The sequence below is a fragment of the Aotus nancymaae genome, unplaced genomic scaffold, assembly GCF_030222135.1.
Source record: "Aotus nancymaae isolate 86718 unplaced genomic scaffold, 86718_ANA_hifiasm-v0.15.2.pri h1tg000003l, whole genome shotgun sequence".
Classification (NCBI taxonomy): domain Eukaryota; kingdom Metazoa; phylum Chordata; class Mammalia; order Primates; family Aotidae; genus Aotus; species Aotus nancymaae.
In genome coordinates, this window is record NW_026988414.1 from 35,872,988 (window position 1) to 35,896,262 (window position 23,275).

The following is a 23,275-nucleotide window of genomic DNA, read 5'->3' on the forward strand; positions in this document are numbered from 1 at the left end:
TGTTTTGGGAGTGGGGATGGGGACAGCTAGAGAGTGAATTTTAAAATCACAGGGACACCCTGGTCTAGGGAGGAGATGGGAGCCCTCCCTCACCCTCACTCTAAAAGAAGGAGCAGATAGAAGGCCTTTGATTCCAATGTGAGCAAGGAAATTGTTCGGTGAGACAAACTCCTAAAAGTATGCTAATGCCTTCTTGCCTGTGCACAACCCTCTACAGTTTACCAAATGATTTTACTTCTGCTACTTTTCAGATCCTCCTACCTTCTTGGGAGGGCAGCAGGGCGAGACTGGACCCTCATTTTACAGAAGAGGAAACTGAGGCTCAGTAAGGCCATATGCCTTGCCCAGCGTTATGCCACCTGGGCTGATGAGAGGAGTGCCCTGGGTGAAGCAGCAGAGCATCACCATTAGGCGTTTAGGGTGTGGGGTCAGACAGCCCTGGGCTCCAATCCTAGACCCCCTACCTTTTAGCAACTGACCCTGGGAAGGCCACTTACATTTTCTGATCCTCCATTTCCTCCCCTGGTAGTGAGACAAGCTGTCCTCATTGGGTTGTCCTGAGGGTTAAATGAGATCATCACATGGGTTTCTTTACTTGGTTCCTGGCTCATCAAAAGCGCTCAATAACGTTTTTAAAAGGTAAAACGATAATGAGAGGCATGTGGCAGATGTCACAGATGCCCACGGCTTCCTGAGGGAGGTGACACCTGAGCACATGGAAATGAACGGGAATTAGCCAGGCTGGGGAAACAGGCCAGGAAGAGCATTCCAGGCAGAGGGAACAGTGTGATATATGGGGAGTGAGGAAAGCAGCTGGAGATGAGGGAGGGGCCAGGTCCCCAAGGCTGCCAAGGACCTGGGGGCAGACGCTGCGGTGCTGGGAGCCCAGAGGGGAGTCTAATCCCTAAGGGATTCTCTGTGGGGCTTGACAGAGGGTGGATGTAAGGAGAATGAGACTCAGCAGGAAGCCCTGCCCTGCCCCAGGTGGCTGCAAAAGCCCAGGAGAGAACGGATGGGGATCTGAACCCAGGCTGTGGAAAGAGGGTTGGAGGAAATGTTTTGAGGGGTGGAACTGGCGATAGTCACATGTGGGGAACAGGTGGGAGGCCATCAATGATGGCTCCCCTGGTTGGAGTTTGGGGGACCCTGGAGAAAATGGAGCCAGTGGCTGAGAAGAAGACTGTGGAAGAGGAGCTGGTTTGAATATTTGACTTGCGGTACCCCAGGGGTGGCCAGGTGGAATGTCCAGAGGGCATTTGGGGGCAGGGTCAGGGCTGGAGGCATGGACCCAGGTGGTAGGAGGATGTGAGTCACTCAGTCAAGAGCTGTAGATGAGGACGGTGGGGAGGAGCCACAGCTGGGGAAGGACTCTGGGAAACCAGGGTGGCTGCGGAGGAAGACGCCATGGAGAGCCCGGGAGGAGTGAGTGGTGAAAGACCGCCACAGATGCACCCCATCTTGGAGGCTGTAGCAGTCACAGGATTTCATTGTAAACAACAATTCTCTCTGGCTGGTTAAGTGGAAAAGGGATTTTCTAAGGATGTTAGGGTGCTCAGGGTCTCCAAGGGGGCCACAGAGCCAGGCTTGGAGGCTTCCCAGCCAGGAATAACACCTGGCCTATACTGCAGGGCCCCTCTGTGGAGCTGCCATGCTGTGGCCCGTGGACACAGACCCTTTGGCTCACACAACCGTCACTGGACACCGGATGTCACCACTAGGACCTCTGCCTCAGCAGATGGACTCTGTGTGGTGCCTGCTTCTTTGTGTCGCCAGCTTCTGAATTAAAGACTCACATGTGTATCTATGTGGGGGACCCAGAAATATGCCTGTGCCCTTGCCGCAAGGGAGGCTGGGAAATCATGTCTCTGACGTCGGCCTCAAGAAGGCTGAAATTTTAAAGTGGAAAATACCCTAGACAAAAGCAGGATGTTCAGTGATGTCAGGCAGCCAAAAATGTTTGAAAAATCAGAGAGTGAGCAGAGAGATCGAAGATAACAGGGCTGGAAAGAATCCTTTGGCTTTGGAAGTTAGGAGGGCCTTGTTCTTTCGGCCAGTTATCTCCCATGGTCCATTCAATTCTACAGGTTTTGAGGCAGCATTAAATTAAAGCCCAAGGGCATCTGCACAGGCCAGAAACCACCCAAAGAAAGGGGGACATGCTTGCACTGGATTTGGGATGGGAGTGTGGCAGTTGAGGCCTGAAGCTCTGGGAAGGCTCTGGTGAGGAGAGGAGGCTGAACCAGGAGGCCGTGGGGCTGGGGCTGTCTTTCAGGACTTGAGTGACTTGCAGTGGATGCCTGGACTGGAAAGAAGTAAGGGAGAAGGACAAAGCAAGGACGTGGTGGCCCAGCCCCGACCCTGCAGTCCTGGGGGTTGGCTGGCAGGCACTCCCCTTTGGCTAGCACTTGGGTAGCTTCTGGGTTTTGGCTGGTGGCTTTTCTGGGTGGAGAGGATGGAAAGTAACACTAATTGGGCTCAAAGAAAAAGGCTCCTGTCCTTATGGGCATGAAATCCCCAGCACTGAGCGCAGGCTGGGGCTAGAGGAGTAGCTTGCGAGATGTTTTCTGAGTGAAAGAAAGAGTAAGCCTAAGCATTTGTTTGGCGTCAGCTCTGCGCCAAACATTGTGATGGGCACCATGGGGAAACAGAGGTGAAGAGGGCATAGTCCCTGCACCAGAAGGGTTAGGTCTAGCATCTTCTACTAGACAGCTGTCCCAGCAGTCTGACGCGTGCTGGGCTGTGGAGCTGTGTGCAACAGCTCTCAGAGCACTGAAGAGGGAGCATGGAACTGTGGGGGACAGGGCTGGGGCATCTGGGGGGTCTTTCACAGAAGATGACATTGGTGGTGTCTGCCTGATACCTGCCAGGACACTGTGGCAACATTTGCTAAGGCATGGAGGCAAGCTGGGGGAAAGAAAGCTATTTAGGGCTGTGGTACTGGTGGGGATGCTGGAACCGATACCACTCCAGTAGGGATGCCTGGGAAAAGGCAGAAGGAGAGGGGTCTGGACTCGATCCAGAGGCAATGGGGAGCCAAGGAGTGCAGGCCCCCATGGATCAGAGGTAGCTGGAGCCAGGCAGGGGTTCAGGTGGGTGGCAGTGCGATGGGTGCCTGCAGTGTGGTTGGAGCTGGCTGTGGATGACACCCCCAGACCCTGCCCCAGGGGTATTGGTGGGAGAGGCTGGGCCAGTGGGTGCCAGGATGTCTGAGCCAGGCCTTCTTGCCCAGGGGCGCCCCCAGAGCCTGCTGGGTGCCCTCACTATGCCCCTCACACGGCGAGGAGAGCCGGGAGCTGCAATCAAGACGCCGGGTGCCTCCTGCTGGTGTGCGGAGAGCGGGCAAACCACATGAGATCCCATCTCGCGCATAATGTGCATCCGAGGACAAAATTAGATTGAGAAGTAAATGGAGCCGAAAATTTCCAAAGCATTTCCCGTCAAGAAGCTGTTTGATTGCATGTTTTAATTCTCCTAGTCCTCCTGCCCAGTGAGCTTCAATTTGGTGGGGGTGGCTGGGGCAGAAGGAGCCTATGATGGGAGGGGTTGCTGGGGTCCTGGGGCCTGGAGGCTGGAAGGAAGAAGAGAGCCCTTTACCCATGTGAATCCAGACCCCACACGCCTCCTTCTCTGGGCAATGGGGCTCAGACCTCAAACAACACTGCGTAGATAGTGCCACTAGCCCCAATTTGTAGACAAGAAAACTGAGGGGCAGAAATTAAACTACCTGAGGCCACATAAATAATATGCAGTTGGCTGGACTGGCAAGCACTGGCCTGTGGGGCTTTAACACTAAAGCTCATGCTACATTGAATTGTACGTTTGAATGTTTCTATTTTCTTTCTTTCTTTTTTTAACCAGAAGACTGCCTTCTTTCTCCTTCTCATTTTCTCTCCTCCCCTGTCTCCATCCTCCATTTCCAAAGCCCAGGAATGAACCCTGGGAGACCGAGCAAGGGCAATTGTTCCCATTTTCAGGTTTGTAAAGCGAGGCTCATCAAGGCACAGGCATTTATTTGCTGATAGCACAGAAGGAGAAAGTCAGTGTCAAATTCTGTGAAGTCCGATTTCTGTGTGTGTTCCCCCTACCTGGCGCTGACCATCAGGCTCAAGGAGGGCTCAGTCCCGTCTCCTGGGTTCCAGGGACATGGCTGACTTTGGCCAAGTCTGCAGAGCCCAAGCAGATGCTGGCATTTTTAGATCCACTCACAAAAGCAAGTGTTGTAATTCTCTTCATCAGGGACGTAAGCACCCTGGACTACAGGAAGAAAATTGAGAATCAGTTCCTTGAACTTGAGAGGTGTTCTTGAGACACTCACTGCACTGCCCACCCTGCCCCAGCTCAGCCTGTATCCTCTTCTGGGTCCTCTTGGAGGAACCCTACCCACCAAAGCCCTGTTTCAGTGCCTCCTCCTCCAGGAAGTCTGCAGTCTGACTGCAGAAACAGAATCTCAAGTCTGCTCTTTGCTACATGCGACAGCTTGGGCAGGACCCTTCACCTCTCAGAGCCTCAGTTTCCCCATCTGTGGACAAATTGAACCCAGGCCTGACTGGCTCTTGTACCCGTCTCCACATGGTGCTCCCTGTTTAGTGGTGTCCCTACCCCTGCACTGTACAAAACACTTTCACTTCTGTGATCCCATTTGGGGCTCCGGTAGCCCATGAGGGAGGCAGGGCAGGAGTAATCAGTCGCGTTTTACAAAGAGGGAAACTGAGACCCAGAACTAGCATTGGCTTGCAAGCAAGAGCCTGAGCTAGGCTGGTGGTTCGCAGAAGCAGCCGGTGATTCTGTGAGATACTTCAGCCCTGGCACCTGATCTGCTTCCCAGGGAAGGGAGGGCTGGAGAGGGATGGGCTGGCACTCTGGTAGCCTGCAGTGCCAGCCCAGCAGCACAATTTAATGCATGTTCTCTGCAGCACATTAATTTGCTGTGCACCCTGGGAGGTGCCTCTGTGGGATGGGCTCAGTTTTCCCTGGCAAGCAGTGCACCTGCTCAGCCTGACTGTCTCTTACGGACCTCCTTGCTGCTTGTTTTGGGAAAACAATTGGAGGTGTAGGAGCAGTGTTGCAAAATATCAGCATTGTCTGGTTGGACTTTCTTGGTTCCAAGACTGGCACTGACATTAACTATCCCGTTACCCGCTAGACCAGCCGAGGCACTGGTTTAGGATTCATGATGAGCCTCAGTCCCTTTACAAGAAATCAGAAGCCTGTCAGAGGCTTGGATACTTACCTATTGACTTTTTCTTAAAATAATACGAGCTGTCAGCCGGACGTGGACAAAGAGCAGAGAAGCCGATAATTGTGGATTCCTCCAGTCTCTGCAGCGTTAGCTTATCCCCCCACCGGTGGGTGGCCTGGGGACGGGCATTGGGTGCACAGGTGAGGATATTTAGAGAAGAAAGAGGGCCTGCCTGAGGGCACAGTGAGTAAGTGCAGGGCTTTCTGACTCCAAGCCCAGGGCTGGCTGTGCCACCATGGGCTTTGCACTTGGTCCCCCAGCCCTGACCTTACCCCTTAGCTTGAAAGGTCCAGTAGGTCCCTCGCACCATGCCTGGCTTCATTGCAAACCCATCCTAGATTCGAGCCCCAGGAAGGGCTTTGCCCAGTGGGACTTGGTGGTTAAGAGCGCAGACTGCTAGGGTTTCTAATCCCAGAAACCCCCCAACTTGTCTCATTTCCTGCTTATGCAACCTTGAGTAAGTTACTTCACTTCTCTCAGCCTCCGTGGCCTCCTCTGTACCTTGGTGGCAGTAACAGGCATCGGAGGTAATCACTGACATTTGGGAGCACTTACATGGGCCTGGCAGCTTCCTAAGTGCTTTACATCCATTGAGTCTTGAATACTTTTAAGCAGTCTAAGGAGGTATAATTATCCCCATTTTATAGATGGGAACACTGAGGTGTCATCTTGCCCAAGGTTATAAAACAAAGTCTGTTCCCAGACCTTAGCCCTTCACTGCTAAGCTGAGCCTCTTAACAATGACAACAATAATAATAGCATTTCTACCTCGCAGGATTGTTCCAATGACTAAATGAGGTAACGCAAGTAAGGCATTTAGAAGAGTTTCTGGCAAATAGAAAGAGCCCCGTGCTGGCTACCATCCTTCATTTCTTGTGCATGCATTCAGCGGATTTGGGGGCACACACAGGCATGAGGATGAGCTGCTTCAGAGGCTTCCGCCTTTGTGCACAGGACTGCTTCCCTCTGTGCCTCTCTCTTCCGCATCTTGACCCCATGTTTCATTTGGATCCTGGAGTTGGCAGAGGCTCAGCACAAATGAAGGTGTGTGGTGGGGAGGGGCAGTGAGTGAGTGGGCCACAGGCACCAGCCTACCTGTGTTCTCAGAGCTGTCTCACTCACTTGGCCCTTACCATCACTCCATCAGAGAAGAGCTGTTGCGGTTCCCCTTCCTCCTCCCTTAGACAGATGAGGAAAGGAAGGCTGGGTCACCTGCCCAAGGTCACACAGCTGGTAAGCGGCAGAGCTGGGATATGAACGCTCCAAGCCCAGGCTCTTAGCTGCATGCGGATTTTGCTGTGTAAGCAGTGGGGAGCCATCGAGGATTTCTGACAGCAGCTCCATGTGAACAGAGCTGCGCTTTCAAAGCCCGATCTGGCCTTGCTCTGGCATGGACCGAAGGTGGCTGTAGAATGAGGGAAGTTAACAATGGTGGCATTATTGAGTGTTTCCTCTGTGCTGGGCCCTGTGCTAGGGGCTTTACCTGTATTTGTTAATTTAATCTATGTGACAGCACTACGAGGAAGATAGGATTATCCTCATTTTGCAAATGCAAAAACTGACACACAGAGAGGCGAAACGACTTGCTGGAGATCACATGGCCAGTAAGCGTGGAGCCAGGATCTGAGTGGAGACCACCAGCCCTGTGGCTCTTGTCCCATCACACACTGCCCCCGTTTACAAAGATTTAACATCCCCAGATTCAGAAGGCCATTCTGGAGAACTCTGTCCTTTCTGTGCATTCATTTATTTATTCCATTTTTTCATTTAGCAATCATCTTGTTTGCATAAAATCTATCTCCCAGGGAGGGAGATTTTCCCAACCATTAAATTGGGCAGGTATGTTCTGAATTAGCAGCTCCTACCCAAGGTGGGCAAGAGGTGCTGGGCAAAAGTGTGATGGAAATACTGCCAGCTCCAGGCAGGAGGACAGGGGGTGACCTCCAAGTTTCGATCCATCCCTGGGACTCCGTGATGCTGAAACATGAGGCATCTTTGGGTTTGTCTTCTATGTCTGCCAGCCAGTTTGGCGATGGCTTGGCATGGGCATGTATCAAACCCAGGAGCAGGGGTATGGTGGGTCTCAATCAGCAGCTAACCTCCTGGGGGTCTTTCTGTTGCCATGCACTGCCCAAGGGCCCTCCAGGGAGCCACTCTGGACCCAGATGGACAGTTGGGCTTTCTCCACCCGCTAATTATGATTACATAGGTTTGTCAAACACTGGTTTGTCATATCAGTTTCTTGGATAAGAGATGCTTATTATCGTGTTGAAGTGACATACCTCACCTTCCTCTGATGACAAAGGTTCATCTCTGGGAACCAGTATTGCTGAACCTCGCCTGATACAGTAGCAAAGCTCCTGCACGTCTGTAAGCAGGTGGTTTGTTCTTCCACCAACTGCCCCAGACTATTGTAGCTGGGACTGCTTATGTCTGATTATATTGTTTTCCTGTCTCCATCCTTGCTGCCTACCTGCCACCTGTCACTTTTCCTAATGTCAGTTCCCTGGCCCTAGAAGTCTCTCTCTTTCTAATTTTGCTGTTTTTAATCTGCTGGGGGCTGGGAAGCCTAGCCACTGAGCTCGTTGGAACTATGTGCAAATAAAAGCGGGTGTAAAGCCTGTCCCTGAGTCCTTCCCAGCCTCCCAGTGTTGGTGCCAGGAAAGACTTAGGGACAGGCTTGGTGCCCACTTTTGGCTACTCATAGCCAGACTGCAGGGGCTGAGATTGTTGATGGTGCATTTCAGATCGGTAGGGCAGGTCACCACGGAGGGCTGGATGCTGGCCTGGGAGAGGCCTGGTGGGGCCAGGAGCTCTGAATATGGGACCTGGCCAAGGTGCTGCTGGCATCATGATGCTGTCCTTGAAAACGAGACGCTCCTTCCACGACATCCTGGCCTGAGAGCGGCTGCAGTGGGGGCAGGGGCAACCGCGCTTCACGCATCTTGGTTCATTATCAACTCTTTTTCTAGACTGTGAGTGAGCCCCTTGGGCACAGACTGTGTCTGGTTTTAAGAAAACGTTAATTTTAAATCAAAAAGTTAATTTGGAATAAAAAGTAATACATGCATGTGGTTAAATATTCAAGTCATACAGAAAAATAGAAAATGAAAAATAAATCTCCCACCCCCAGCCGAAGCCCTCCCGTCTATAATCCCTCTCCCCACAGTTAGCAGTGTCTTCTGTATATTTTCAGTAACATTTTAATGCCTCCATCAGCCTCCAGATTTGATCCTCTTTCTACTAGCACAGATGAATTATACCATCCATAGTATTCTTTTGCACTTGCCTATTCACTTAGTATTGTACCTTGGAGGTCGTTCTACAATTTCCACAATCAAATCTACCTCATTGTTTCTCCAAACTGTGTAATAAATATTCCATCATAGGGAAGTATCATAATTTACTTATCCCAGCAATAAAGATTGCTGCCTTTCCTCCTTCCCATGAAATATCTTGGTGTATTTTCCTGTGTGTTTCCATAGGTGAAGTCCTAGAAGTTGACGAGTCACAGGGGAGGGTGCATTTTGAATTTTGTGATTCACCTATTGAAACAATTGTGTGTGTGAGGCGGGAGTGACTGGCTCTGAAGTCAGCCTCAGCATGCATCCAGCTTACCTCCTAGGAGCTGAGTACCTTATCTGCAAACTGAGGATTGTAAAGATTGATGATGTCTCCTGGAGTGGCTGTGGTACTTAAATGAGATAATACATACAAAGTGCTTAGAACAGTGCTTGGTGCTAAGAGCTGTATAAAGGATAGTTGCTGTTGTTGTGGTTGTTATTGTTACTGTTATGATTTATCCTCTGGAGCACTCAGGGTGGTGTTTAGAACTTAGTGTCAGATAATGCATGCATGAATGAATGAATAGATGAAGTCATGAGCTAGCCCACTTTGCCCTGGGAATCCTTGAGCCATAAATAGTGCCTTCCTCCTGTCTCTGGAGCAGTGCCCATCCTGGCAGGGAGGCCCAGAGCCATCAGCGTGGTAGAGCTGCTTTGCTGCTTTCCTAATTAGAACCCTGCCTTTGTCATTTCATTAAGTTGGATCAACAGTTGCTGGTTCTAGGGGGATTGTGTCATACATGTGCATGGAAATATTGACTGAGTCCCAGTGTCTGCTCTAAAATGCCAGGCAGATGAAATTCAAACATGCTTCCAAACTATAAACACAGTCTGATAGTTCCAGAGGTTCCGGGGAGGTGGAGCAGGCAGCTCAGAGAAGGAATGAGGAGGGTTAGCAAAGTAAACAGCGCCCTGGTTAGTGGGTTCTCAGATTGTCTTCCTGCTCTGCAAATCCAGATTAGATCTTTAGCCAGGGCAATTAGAGAGAGTTCAGCCAGAATTAGCTAAAAGTGAGGATTAGGTAATTTGGGGAAAAGAAATTTTGGGTTATTATTTCTAAGTCAATAACACCACCCAAACTAATGGCTAATAAACCTGTCATTAGGAGCCTGCCAGATCCGCTTTAATGACTGAATACAGCTCATCTGCAATTAGCACATCCATTGTCTGCAGGCAGAGGTAGGCTGTTACATCACCATTCCCAGTGCCCTTCCCCTCTGGGTGAAATATGCCCCCTCTGCAGCTACTGCCAGCAGCACACCCTCTGCTAGTGGCAGGTCTGGACAAAGGGAGACTCCAGAGCAGCCCTGTTCAAACTGTCACACACTTCAAACACCAGCTGGAACGAATGAGCCTGGCGGCGTATGCACAACGTGTACACACGCACCCACGTGTGTGTAGCAGGACTAATCCCCGCCCCAAGTCCTGGGTATTGGGCTGTTTCTCCCCCTCTCCCTAAGGTGGCAGTTGTTCACTGTCATCTGCTTTGGAGTTTGTTGAAAATCTTCAGCTCATGTTGTTGTCTCTGGCATGGCTCACCTTTTCCTACAACAGGTGTCAAAATATACTCCAGAACAAATTAAAAGCATAACTCTTGTACAAACATAAAGTGAACAATATATAAAGTGAAGTTTTTTTGTTTTTTGGAGATGGAGTCTCGCTCTGTCACCCAGGCTGGACTGCAGTGGTGCAGTCTCGGCTCACTGCAGCCTCCACCTCCCGGGAACAAGCAATTTTCCCGCCTCAGCCTCCTGAGTAACTGGGACTACAGGCTCTCACCACCATGCCCAGCTAATTTTTGTATTTTTAGTAGAGATACTGTTTCACCATGTTGGCCAAGCTGGTCTCAAACTCCTGACCTCAGGTGATCCTCCTGCCTTGGCCTCCCAAAGTGCTGGGATTACAGGTGTGAGCTGCCACGCCTGGCCTAATATGAAGATTTTATTTCATTTGCAGACTGACCACTCCCATCTCCTTCTGTAAGTCCCTTATGCTTAGCCTCCTTTCACCCGGGTTTAACTTAGGGCCTCCAGGGAGTCTGACACTGTAGGTGAGAATGTGGAGGCCGCACGAGCAGGCGTTGCCATAGCTGTCTCTATGGAAATCAACATCCGCCTTCTTTTCCATCAACATGTGGCTGAAATGATGCCACTGACTTACAGAATGTTGCTGTGGAAAAAACCATCAGAGGCCATCTATTTCCACTGCTTGAGTGTTCAGATGGGAAAACCAAGGCCCAGAGAGGAGGTGGAGTTTACCTGGGGTCACACAGCAATCAGTGTTGTCTGGAGTGTGCAGGCTTCCTGGACCTTCTCCAGCAGATAAGAGTTGCTAGTTCGCAAAGGCCTCTGCCTTTGCCAGCCAGCCCCACCATATTTCCTTATTGCCTGGGCCTTGTATGCTCCGATCTCCCTCCTCTGGGTGGGACCTCTTGCCCCAGGGCTGTCAAGGCTGGTAGACCCTCTTGGGCCATCAAGCCATCGCCAGCATCCTGCCCCCACATCCCCTCTTGTTCACAATAATTAATGGCTGCTCGATGGCTTGCGTCCTTCTTTCTCTCACTCACACACACAGTCAGGTAGATGGAGGGGGAGTTTGGTTGGTGCCCTATGGTATTCAAAGTGAAGGGTTTTCACACTGTCAGGGTAATGAATTCTGCAAGGGTTTGAAGCGAAGGACTGGGAGGATTTCTGTGTCATGTGTCTGGGAGTGACAACCCCCAGTGGTTAATTACTGCCACACGATGAGAACCGAGCTGGTAGCAAAATGAGATAAGTTCATTATGAGCTAAATTTGAAGTTAATTGGATTCACATTCCCTCCCATTAGTGTACATAGAGAGAGCCTACCTAGAAATGGGCTCTATGATAAAGAAAAAGTTGCATCTAAGCAAAAACTGATAAATCAGGCCTAGTTATTTTGTGGCGTTCATGATGAAGGGCTTTTCTGAGACGTTGATGTGCCGGGAACCATAGTTCCCTCCGAGGAGCAGAACCAATGTCATTTGATGAATTTCATCTTGGCAAACATTTTCTGAGCACCTACTGTGCACCAGGCCAGTGCAAGGGAAGGAGGGATGACAGCAGTTCTTGATCTCCGGGGACTTCCAGTCTAGAAGCAGGAGAAGGATGAGTGCCCAGTGCTGGGGTAATGTGAAGGAATCTGGTACCAGAACGCTTCCATTCAGATAAGGCTTCATTTCTGACCAGCCATAGGAGCTTGGGCAGGTGCCTAATCTCACTGCGTTTTAGATTCCACATCTGTAACATGGGGATAACAATAGGGCTCACCTTACAGAGTTTCTGAGGATTAAATCAATCAATATCTGTAAAGCACAGTGAATAGTGTTTGGAACACTACCTAGTGTAGAGCCTTGCCTGGCATACAGGAAATTCTACACAAATATTAGCCATTGCTATTATTATTATTATCATCTGTGTAGCCTTGGGCACATCAACTACTTGGGAGAGATGGGAATTATAACCACAACCTTATGGGGTTGCTGGATTGAATGAGGCAAGACATGAAAGTGCCTGGCCAGGGCCTGGCTCGTGGGAACCTCCAAGAAGGCTGGAGCTCTGTTGGTTGACCAGTCACCAAGGTGGCCCAGATTCAGGGTATGGGGTCAGAGGCTTCACTTCTCCATGAGAAGGGTAACAAAGAATTTGCAGACATGTTTTTATCCTGTTACAGAGAGTACCATTGTTACACTTCCAATAAATACCCTCTTTTTCGAATTATCAAAGAAAGCCCAAGGCTCAGATCATTGTATTACCTGCCAAAGGTCACGCAGCTAGTAAGTGGTGGAGCTAAGATTTGAAGCCAGGCCTGTGTGACTCCAAATTCCACTCCTCCCTGCCAGGCTCGGGGGGTCTAGATTTGGCTCTGGAGGCAACGGGGAGCCTGCGTGAAAGAGAGAGCAGATGTGGGTGACTTCATGCCCCCCCAGGCCTGCCGCCTGCAGAGCTGGCTAGAGGTCTCCTCCCTGGGGGAGGAGGGTCTGCCTTCTGGAGTCCAGGTCTGCCACCAGCGTCAGTCATAGCTTGCCTCTGCCCAGCCCGCCGTCTCCCCAGATGCAGCCTGAGACTTTATACCTTCCCTTTATTTCTTTGCTTAGTGAGCATTCCAAACTCACTCACCTCCTGGGACCAATAGTCTACTTTTGTCCCTTCTCTACAGTCCCCACAAGGCTTTCCATTCCTCATTGGGAACCTGACCTTACACTTCCCTAAGGGTTCTGACCTGAGGTGGTGAGAGGATGGCAACCTCCCACAGGGGGCTGGGGAGGCAGCTCCTGGGCTTCACCTGCCCGTGCTGAGGCCTACCAGCTCCTCATTCTCTTATGCATGTGTGCAGAACCATGTGTGTATGTACCACTGTTTATTCACCCAGCTCCCGATGTTTGGGATTAGATCGTTTCTAATAGTTTGCAGTTACAGATGATGCCGCGACAAATAACCTTGTCCATACATGTTTATGTATTGTTGAAGGTATATATGTCTGCAGGGTAAATTCCTAGATGTGGGATTCCTTGTTCAAAGGGTAAATGCATGTATATTTTTGTTTGATATTGCCACATTCCCCTCCACATGGGGTTGTACCATTTTGCAACTAACTTGCATGCCTGGCATTATGAGTGAAACCGAGCATCTTTTCAATTCATTCAAGGGCTGTTTTGTATATATACACGTCATATGTATATATATGTATTTGTGGTGAGTTTTATGTTCATGTGTTTTGTCCATTTTTATGTGAGATTTTAATAATCTTTTGGCTTCAATATTTACAGGTTGTTGATACATAGGGATAGCAGGCCTTTATCTCTGTGGTATATGCTGCAAATAATTTCTCCCAATTTGTCATTTATCTTTTGACTTCGCTTATTGTTGTTTTTACCAGCCAAGAGTTTTTGATTGCTAAGTAATCCAGTGTCTCAATCTCTACTGTATAATGTATCTTCATTGTATCTTTTTTCCCATAAAAGTAAGTTTATTTGGCTTAAAAATCAATTTATTTAGTATTATTTAATGTCATGTCTTTCTTACATTTTTGGTGTCAAATTACCATTTCTTTTTCAAGATAATGGTGACAATAGATGGTAATTTTAAAGTAATAGCATTATTGAGCTGTAAGTCACATACCATACAATTCAGTCTTCTTAATGGTGTACAATTCAGTGGTTTTTAGTATAACTACGGAGTTGTACAGTCATCACTGCAATCAGTTTTAGGACATTTTTACACCCCTCCAAAAGGCCTTGCACTCATTAGCAGTCACTCCTTTCCCCTCATTCCCCAGCCCCAGCCCTAGGCAACTACTAATCTACTTTTTGTCGGTAGATTTGCCTATCTCGGATATTTATATGAATATATTCATACAATAAAAGCCAGTCTTTTGTGACTGTCTTCTTTCACATAGCATAGTCATTTCAAGTTCATTATGAATGTTACTACTGTAGCATGTATTGGTATTTCACTCTGTTTTGTTGCCAAATATTCCATTGTGTGGACGTACTACATTTTCTTTATGCATTCGTCAATTGATGGATATTTGCGTTGTTTCCACTTTTTGGCTATCCTGAATAATGCTGCCATGAACATTTGTGTACGAGTTTTTATGTGGACATATAGGGTATACACCTAGGAGCGGGAATTGCTAGGTCACGTGGTAACTCTATGTCTAAGAACTGCCAGACCTTTCCAAAGTGGCTGTACCATTTTACATTCCTACCAGCAGTGTTTGAGGGTTCCCATTTTCCCCGTCTTTGCCAATGATTGTGACAATATGTCTTTTTGACTATAACCTTCCCAGTGGGTGTGAAGTGGTGTTTTATTGTGGTTTTGATGTGCATTTCCCTGAGAGCTAATGATGTTGAACATCTTTTCATGTGCTTGTTAGCCATTTCATTTATTTTCCTTTAGACAAATGCCTATTTAGATGCTTTGCTCATTTTAAAATTGGTTTATTTGTCTTTTATTGTTGAGCTGCAAGAGTTCTTTATATATTCTAGATACAAGCCTTTTATCAGATGTATGATTTGCAAATATTTTCTCCTGTTCTATGGGTCATCATTTCACTTTCTTGGTGGTATCTTTTGAAGAACAAAAGCTTTTAATTTTGATGAAGTCCAGTGTATCTATTTTGTTGTTGGTGGTGTCATATCCAGTAAACCATTGCCAAATCCAAGGTCATGAAGATTTATGCCCACATTTTCTTCTAAGAATTTTGTATTTTTGACTCTTACTTTTCAGTCTTTGATTCATTTTTGAGATAATTTTTGTAGTGGTATGTGTATCTGGTTTTGCGTCATAGTTAGAAAGTCTTTCTGCACCTGGATTAGAAAGGAATTCACCTGTTTTCCTCTAGTACTTGTCTAGTTTTATTTTTTTTTACATTTATTTCTCAGATCTTTTTGTAGTTTATTCTTATATGTGGTAGGAAGAATTGATCTATTTTACCTTTTTTCCCAGATAACTCTCCAGTTGTCCTAAAACCATTTAGAAAATGTCCATATTTGCCCCAGTGATTTGAGATCGTACCTTTATTGTATGCTGGATTTCCATATAATCTGTACACTGGATTATTGGGTCTGTAATCCAATATGGATTGGATCTTTGGGGCTTTTTTTTGTATTTTACATTCTATTCCATTGGTTTTCTCTTCAGGTGCTGGTATCACAATATTAATTATAAAGACTTTGTAGAATGACTTAGCATCTGGGAGGGCTAGTCCCCTCGAGGGGAAACATTTTTAATGATCATGCAAGAATAGCATTTAAGTAGAAATTATGAGTTCTGAGTTGAAGTCCCTGTTCTACCGCTTACTCTGTGACTTTGGGCCAGGCAAACCCCTGAGCCTCAGTTTCCTCATCTGTACAACAGGGCCAGGTCCCAGTTCTTCCCCTTCCTGGCAGGATTGCCAGAGAGTGAGTTATTTTAAACCAAATGTGTCTCTTCTGGAGGAGTGGTCTTTGTCTTGCGTTTCACAATTCTGCCTGGACTCCTTGCTAGTAGTAAGCAAAGCCAAGTCTTGGTTATTCTCCCTGGTAAGAGAAGGCCCCGCATGAGTTGGACAAGATGTGCTTACACGCCGTTAATAGGAGGAATTATGCGAGGAACTCAAATCGACTCATTTTAGTCAGTTATTTGCAAACTTATTATAGGCCATCAATAACATTCAGTGCCATTGCAAATGATACAAATAATTTCTTCCTTGGTAAAAAAATGTGAAAGAAATGTGAGCTTTGAGGTCACAGCATGTTTAGAAGCATTAAATCTGGTTTCCCATCCCAGTCCAGAGGCTTGAATTAGAGCTAAGAAGGGGCAGTAGCGTCTCCTTAGCTGCCTTGTGTTGACAGGTTGTTAAACACCCCCAACCCTGGCGAGATGCCTGAGACATGTTAGGAAAGGGACTGAGAAGGTGAAACTGCCTGTGCCCTCCAAGGTCACAGACTCTTCAGCTTGGTACCAGGAGGGTTCTGATGGGCCTCAGAGCAGATCTGAGGCTTGAACTCAGAGTGCGTTTCCCAACAGGGGGTGGGGGGCAGCCTCGGCCTGGATTTGGATAGGTGTTCTTAGAGGTTCCAGGCAGCAAGTTTTCAGTAGAGAACAGTGATGACATTTATTAAATCTTGTGTCAATCAGCAATTCCCACAACATTGCTGCTTAGCAAACGCCCTGAAACTCAGGTCTTAACATAGGAATCATTGATTCTTGCTGGTGCACCTGGGGTTGGCCGGGGATTGGCTGCCCCAGGGTGGGCTGGGCTCCAGTCACAGGTTGGGTCCACCTCTGCTCCACATGTGCCCTCTCCTCCTCGGATCTGCAGGCTAGCCAGGACACATTCTCAGAGTAAGGGAGAAGGGCGCCCAGCCATATAAGCACACATCAAGCTTCTGCTTGGCGACTGTCTGCTTCCATCCCGTTGGCCAGAGCAAGGCATGTGGCTGAACCTAAACTTAAAGGTCGGAGGAGGCCACCGTGCTCCAGCAGGAAAAGCTGCAAAGGGTTCCTTTCAGTTTTTCATAAAACTGAATTTGTTTGTTTTAAAACCAGTTTAATATATGTCCTTCCTACTTTTTGGTGTTAAATTGCTATTTCTTTTTCAAGCCGATGGTGGTGAGGGTGGGATGAAGGAGTGGTGCCAGTAACTCCACCTTCCACACTGTGCCGTGTGCTTCTCACACATCTTGCCTCTGCCTCCTTACCACAGCCTCGTGAAGAAGGTATGCTGCTGTGTGGCTGCAGAGATGGCACAGGGCAGGGGTGGAGAGGGCAGGCTTGCAAGCCAGACTGGCTGGGTTTGAAACCTTGCTTTTTAATCTTCTAGCTGTGTGACTCTGAGCAAATCACTTACACTCTCTGTGCCTCAGTTTCCCTCTCAGTAAAACAGAGATAATAGCAGCTCTCTAATAGGGTAATTGTGAGGAGTAAGTGAGTATGTGTGTGCCTAACTCACAGTTTACTCTCTATAAGTGTTGGTTACTATCATCCCCATTTTATAGATAAGGAAACTGAGGCTCAGAATGATTAAGGGACTCTCTCAAGGTCACACAGCTAGTAAGTGGCAAATCAAGGACATGAGGCTGGGCAGACTTGACACTCTTCCTCACTGTGCCCTGCTGTCTTCCTTTCTCTGGTGAGCCGCAGCCTCCCGGAGACCTCCCCACGCAGTGTCATAGGTCTATGCTGGGAATTTTGTAAGCCATGAGGCTATGGTGGAATAATGCTGCTCAGCAGCCCACACCAGTGCCTGGCACACTGGAGCAATTCAGGGGGTTGGGAGGACACAGAAAGCTGTCAGCTTCTCTCCCTTCCTTGCAAGTGACAACCCAGGCCATTTGTTTTCATGACTAGTCCAAGGAGAGTAGGTGCAGCACAGGTGAAGCCTCTGCTTCTAGGGACTTGGCTTGCATAAAACTGGAGCCATGGACAAGACAAAGGAGCCCCTCTATAATGGGAACACAGAGGCAGAGTGATTTGTGGAGTGTATGCGGCCATGTGCTAGCTCCTCTGAGTGCACACTGCCATCCTGGTGGGCTGGGAGGGGGAACCTGAGAACGGAATGAGCCCCCACCATGATGGCTGCTCAAGTCCTGTACAAGGCTGGAGCTGACACAGTCCATTACCTGGCAATTTCACCAAAGTTTTCCATTGGTTCTAGGAGATGAACCAATTTTCTTATGATTTCCCAAGCCTAAGACTTATTTAGTTAATTATAATCTTGGGTTTTCCCCCACCCCCTGGTGTTTATTCCTCTTGTATCTCTGTCTTATCTTATTGTACTGGCTAAAACTTTCAGAACAATTTTCAGTGATAACATTAATAATAAGTTTCCTTCACATGCTCTTGACATTAACAGGAACTCTCCAAGTATCTCACCAATTAAGTATGATATTAACTTTAGATGTAGCATCAATATAAGAACAAGGAAGTATACTTCAATTCTAATTTACTAAGAGGTATCATAAGGAATTAATATTGAATTTTAGCCAATGCCTTTTCCACATATTTTATATAATCATGTAATTTTCCTCCTTTGATACATTAATAAGATGTGCTGAACAATGCTTTAATATTGAACCATCCTTGCACACCTAGAATGAAACTTATTTGGTCATGGTACATTATTCTTTCTGTAATATTGCCCAATCATTATGATAGTAGACTTTTTATATCTATAGTAACAAATCATGAGACTAGTTTTTAATTTTTTTGTGCTGCCTTTGTTAAGTTTTTAGATCAGGATTATGCTAGCTTGGAAAAATGAATTGGGAAGATTTCCTTAGTTTTATATATCCTGGAACAATTTAATAACAGAGGTATGTGTCTCTTGAAGGTTTAAAAGAACTTGCCAAAAAGAATAACAAACAAAAATTTTCCCAAGAAGCTAAATGGATGAGGCACTTATTTAAAAAAACAAAAACAAAAAAACAAAACCTTATTCTATTTCTTCTAAGATTATTGGGATGTTAGTATTCTCTGCCTCTTCTTGAATTACTATTGGAAATTCTTGTTATCCTAGAAAATTGTACCTTGTTGAGATTTCTATGTTTATTCGTGTGGAGCGTATTTCTTTATGTTTTTAAATATCATCTCTGGTTATATTGTCTGCTCATTCCTTATCTTGATTATCTGTGCCTTTTTTTGCATCTTGATAGATCTGTGTATTTTATTGGTCTTTTCAAATAACAATTATTGGTTGATGTACTGCTGTCTGCTTTTCTGTTTCCTAATTCATTCTTTTCTTTTTTTTTGAATGGAGTCTCTCTCTGTTGCCCAGGCTGGAGTGCAGCGGCACCATCTCAGCTCACTGCAACCTCCGCCTCCCAGGTGCAAGCGATTCTCCTGCCTCAGCCTCCCGAGTAGCTAGGATTACGGGCATGCGCCACCATGCCCGGCTAATTTATATATTTTTTTTAGTAGAGACAGAGTTTCACTGTGTTAGCCAGGTTGGCTTCGAACTCCTGACCTCAGCCTTTCAAAGTGCTGAGATTACAGGTGTGAGCCACTGCACCTGCCCCTAATTCACTCTTTTCTGTTTTTATTTTGTTGATTCCTTCCTCCTTCTTTTCCTGAGTTCATTTTATTGGTTTTTATCTGGCTTCTTGAGTTGAGTGCTTTGGTGAGGCACTGATCTTCTAAACCTTTGCCCTAGGGATCAAGGTTTTAAAGCATGTGTAACAGCAGCAGAAACTGTTGGGGTTCAGAAATAAGCCAGAGAGCAACCCCCCAGTGAAGGAAGGATCCACTCCCAGGAGGCAGGAGACTGACTCTCAGTCCCAGCCTTGCCTCAGGTCAGCCGAGTATCCTTGGGCAAGTCCCCTCCCTCTTAGCATCCTCTTATCCAACGCAGGCATCCAGGCAGGGTGTGAGCATTTGTACCAGGCAGCCTTCTACTGGGATAATGCCCCCCATCTTTCAGGAGGCAGATTTGGCGGCACCCCCTTATGTAGTCCTGGCCTCTACTCCAACATGCACACCCATCAAAACTGTGCAGTTGAATTTTCTTCTGCACGATAGAACCAATCAGCAATGGTGACAGTGTCCCAGCTGAGAGACATGTGGACACTCTGGACTCATGGTCAGAAGCACAGTGGCCTGCAAAAAGCTGGACACTCGCCCATGGGAGTGTGCAGGACTTGAGGGCCGAGGCCTTAACCTCCATCTCCCAGCGCCAGAACAGTGTTTGGTACTGGGAGATGCTTCCTGTATCTTCGCTGAATGAAGAAACAGCTCTAGGCCAAAAGAGGAAGAATTCAGTACTAGACCAGATACGGGGCTATAGAGTTTGAGGCAGCTATGCCCCCTCTTCACTATGGGGGGCTACTGAGGAGAGGAGGAGGGAGGCATTTGAGGTGGTCTTTGAAGGCAGGTGGTGGCAGGCTGTGTGCAGTTGGAGGAAGGGGGACTTTGTGCAGAGGACGTAGCAGAAGCAACAGTGTGGAGGTGGAGCGGTCCCAGGCATTCTTGGGGAGTAGAGTAGGGAGAGCTGGCTGGAGTGTGCTGGCACCTGCGCTGCCCCACCTCCCCAAGCAGGAGGTTCCGATTTCCCAGGGACAGGCCACAGCTCTGACTCTGTTCTTGCTGAGTGGAGCCAGGGTGGCTGGAGATGTGTGTGCATGTGTGTGTATTTGTGTGTGTGTGTGGTTGTGTGTGTATGTGTGTTTGTGAGAGCACATGTGAGCGACGGGGGGAGCTGGGGGCACATTGCTGTTCAGCGTCCAAACGTGACAAATGTGCAGAAGCGTGCAGGGAGCTGTGGACATGAGCGGCTGGCCGCAGAGATGCTCACCCTGTGATTTGTTGCTTTGATTCCTCAGGCCGTGACTTGGCGAGCACGACCCTCCCCGGGTACCCTCCACACGTCCCCCCCGCTGGACAGGGCAGCTACTCAGCGCCGACGCTGACAGGGATGGTGCCTGGTGAGTTTGCACTGTCGGCGTCTCCGCAGCAGGCAGCGAACGGGGTTTCGGCGGGGGGTCATCCCCCCAAACAGCCTGGGTGACCTCTACGCTTCTGAGAAGCAGACCTGAATAAATCAGGCAGAGGTCTGTGCTCTCTGCAGCTGGGCCTGCAGCGGGCCCTGGACCAGCCAGCAGCCGTACCAGGGAGGACACCGGGGGCGGGGGGAGGGTCTTTGACTGTCATTCAAACAGCCCCTCCTTGGCCACACGGAGAGTCTGAACAAAGAGGGTGCAGGGGCTGGCTGCAGGTCACCCCACCAGTGTGGAGCGGGCCTTCTCCCCAAGCTTCCCTCCCTCTCGGCCCCCACCCTCTCTCTCCCACACATTCATGTGACATGAGCAAGCAGAAGGCTCTGGGGTGCTCTCAGTGGCCTTACTCCTTGGGGTTGGGGATATTGGATAGTGGAGTTGTCACTTGATTCTAAATGGAACACCCTGTGGCCACTGGAACCTGATCACCCCTGGCCAGTTAGGTGTCAGTTTTAAGACACTTGGAGAGGAGGCCACCACGTTTCCTTGCGTTATGGGGTGGTGTGGGGAAAGCGGGGCTGGCTGCCTGGGTGTTAAGGGCATTCCCATAGCAAAAATACCCAAAGTATTCTTTTCTGGAAGATGTTTCTAAAAATCAGGGAAAAAAATCAGGCCTCCATTGGAAGTCATTACATTTCTTCTATGAGTTAGCATTGTCTCCTTTTAAAAATTATTTCTAAAAATTTTTATTTAATTTAATTTTTAATAGACTAATAATTCAGTGTCTCTGTGGGGTACAGTGTGGTGTTTCGACAGTGTATACATTGTGGAATTATCAAATCAGGCTAATTCACATACCCATCACCTCAAATATTTATCATTTCTTTGTAGTGAGAACTGTTAAAAACCTCTCTTCTAGCTGTTGGAAATATGCACTGCGTTATTATTAACTCTAGTCACCATGCTGTCTCTTAGGTAGAGTCATTTGCAGGGGGCCACACAGCTGGTTTCAGGGCCTGGGCTCCAAGGGCTGTATCTCCTCCTAACACACACTCTTGACTCTGTCTGGGCACTTAGGCCAGGCACAGTGGCTCATGCCTGTAATCCCGGCACCATGGGAGGCGGAGGTGGGTGGATCACTTGGGACCAGGAGTTCAAGACCAGCCTGGCCAACATGGCAAAACCCTGTGTCTACTAAAAAAAAAATATATATATATATACACACACACACACACACACACACACACACACACACACAAATAAGCTGGGCATGGTGGCACACGCCTGTAATCCCAGCTACTTGGGAGGCTAAGGCACAAGCATTGTTTGAACCTGGAAAGCAGAGGTTACAGTGAACTGAGATCATGCCACTGCACTCCAGCCTGGGTGACAGAGCGAGACTCTGTCTCAAAAGATAGTAATAATAGTAATGAAATAAATAAATAAATAAGGGAGCCACCCCTTAGAGGGCCCTTCTTCAGACCTGCTGAAGCCGTGCCCCGTCTCCCGTACACTGGGGAGAGCCTGCAGGGCCAAGGGGACATGCCCACACCCCTCTTACTAGCTCATACTGGAGTCTTACCCAAATAGGCCCAAGCCTCTTCCCCAGGGCCATCCTCCTAAAGCCAGTCCATGTCACTGGTGTGTGCACCCCTGGGCCTGAGGGCTGGCTCTCTGTCGGGAGTGTGGACGGAGGTGGATGTGAGGGCTGGGTGTCCACACGTGCGTGTGCAAGGCCCCGCGTGATGAGGAGCCCGGCGTGGAGAACTCAGCAGGATGGATCCTAGCCAGGGGGGCTCCCCTCACAGCCACGTCCTGGCACAGAACGCCAAGGAGGCCCAGAATTCTACATTTGCTCCTAGCCTTCCAGGTTGTTTCAAAGATGTATTTAACAAGGTAGGAGGATGGAGCATATTTCATTTAACAGTTTGCTAGCTTGATTGATGACTTTTAAATATGAGACACATGGGAGATGGCCTCCATGTATACTCTTGTCCTGGACCTTCCCAATACCAGGGAGACCTGCCAGGTTCCGCCTGCAAAACCTTGGTCTTTTCTGCTGCGAGGATGGACCCATGGCAGATCACAGAGGTGGTGGGACACACACCACCCTTCCCCTTGCCCCCAACCCTGGCTCCTCATTTTCCAACCTTTAGCAAGTCCTGGTGCCCTTGGGAGATCGATCTCAAGCCGTGTCCATGAATGGCCTATCATGTTTATGTAGGGCCTTATAGAACACAGACTTCCCCTGAGTCCCATGATGCAACAGCCCCACAAGGCAGGCAGGGTCAGGAGAGTAATCCCTGTTTTCCAAAAGGACCAGAGAAGACCCGGAGAAGCCAGGGAATTTCTGGGGGCTATGCAGCTTGCAGGTGGAAGACTTGAACCCTGGTCTTTGGCCCCTTCTACCTCCCTCCCAGCACTCCCTACACCCGGGCAGCACTTCTTTCTCCGCACTGGGCTTCCTGGGTGTGCTGTCTGAATCAATCAACTCCAGCTCATCTGTGATGGCAGAGGGGCAGGGACAGGCCTGGAACCTGTTCTGAGAGCAAGTCAGTGGTGAAGCTGAGGCTACCAGGCTGGTCCTCTCAGCTCCCCACTGGAAACCCCAAAGGCTGTGTTCAGAGAAGCAGCTGATTTGCCAAGTTTATCCAAATAGAGCCTGCCCACTGGCCCCCAGGATTCCCCCATCCCTCATTACCAGGCTCAAGACACACATGGCTGCAGGCCTGACAGAGCCTCCAGTGGGAACCGATGG

At 48.4% G+C, this 23,275-nt stretch overlaps 1 protein-coding gene across 3 annotated transcripts in view; it reads left to right on the forward strand.

Annotated features, from left to right (window-relative positions):
* The window catches only part of PAX5 (paired box 5), a 184,509-nt gene that overhangs the window by 122,410 nt on the left and 38,824 nt on the right, over positions 1 to 23,275 (forward strand). For all 3 annotated transcript variants that reach the window (XM_012463388.3, XM_012463389.3, XM_012463390.3), the window contains one exon: positions 20,404 to 20,505. In XM_012463388.3, the coding sequence (XP_012318811.1) occupies positions 20,404 to 20,505 (102 nt within the window). The remainder of the gene's footprint in view (positions 1 to 20,403; positions 20,506 to 23,275) is intronic.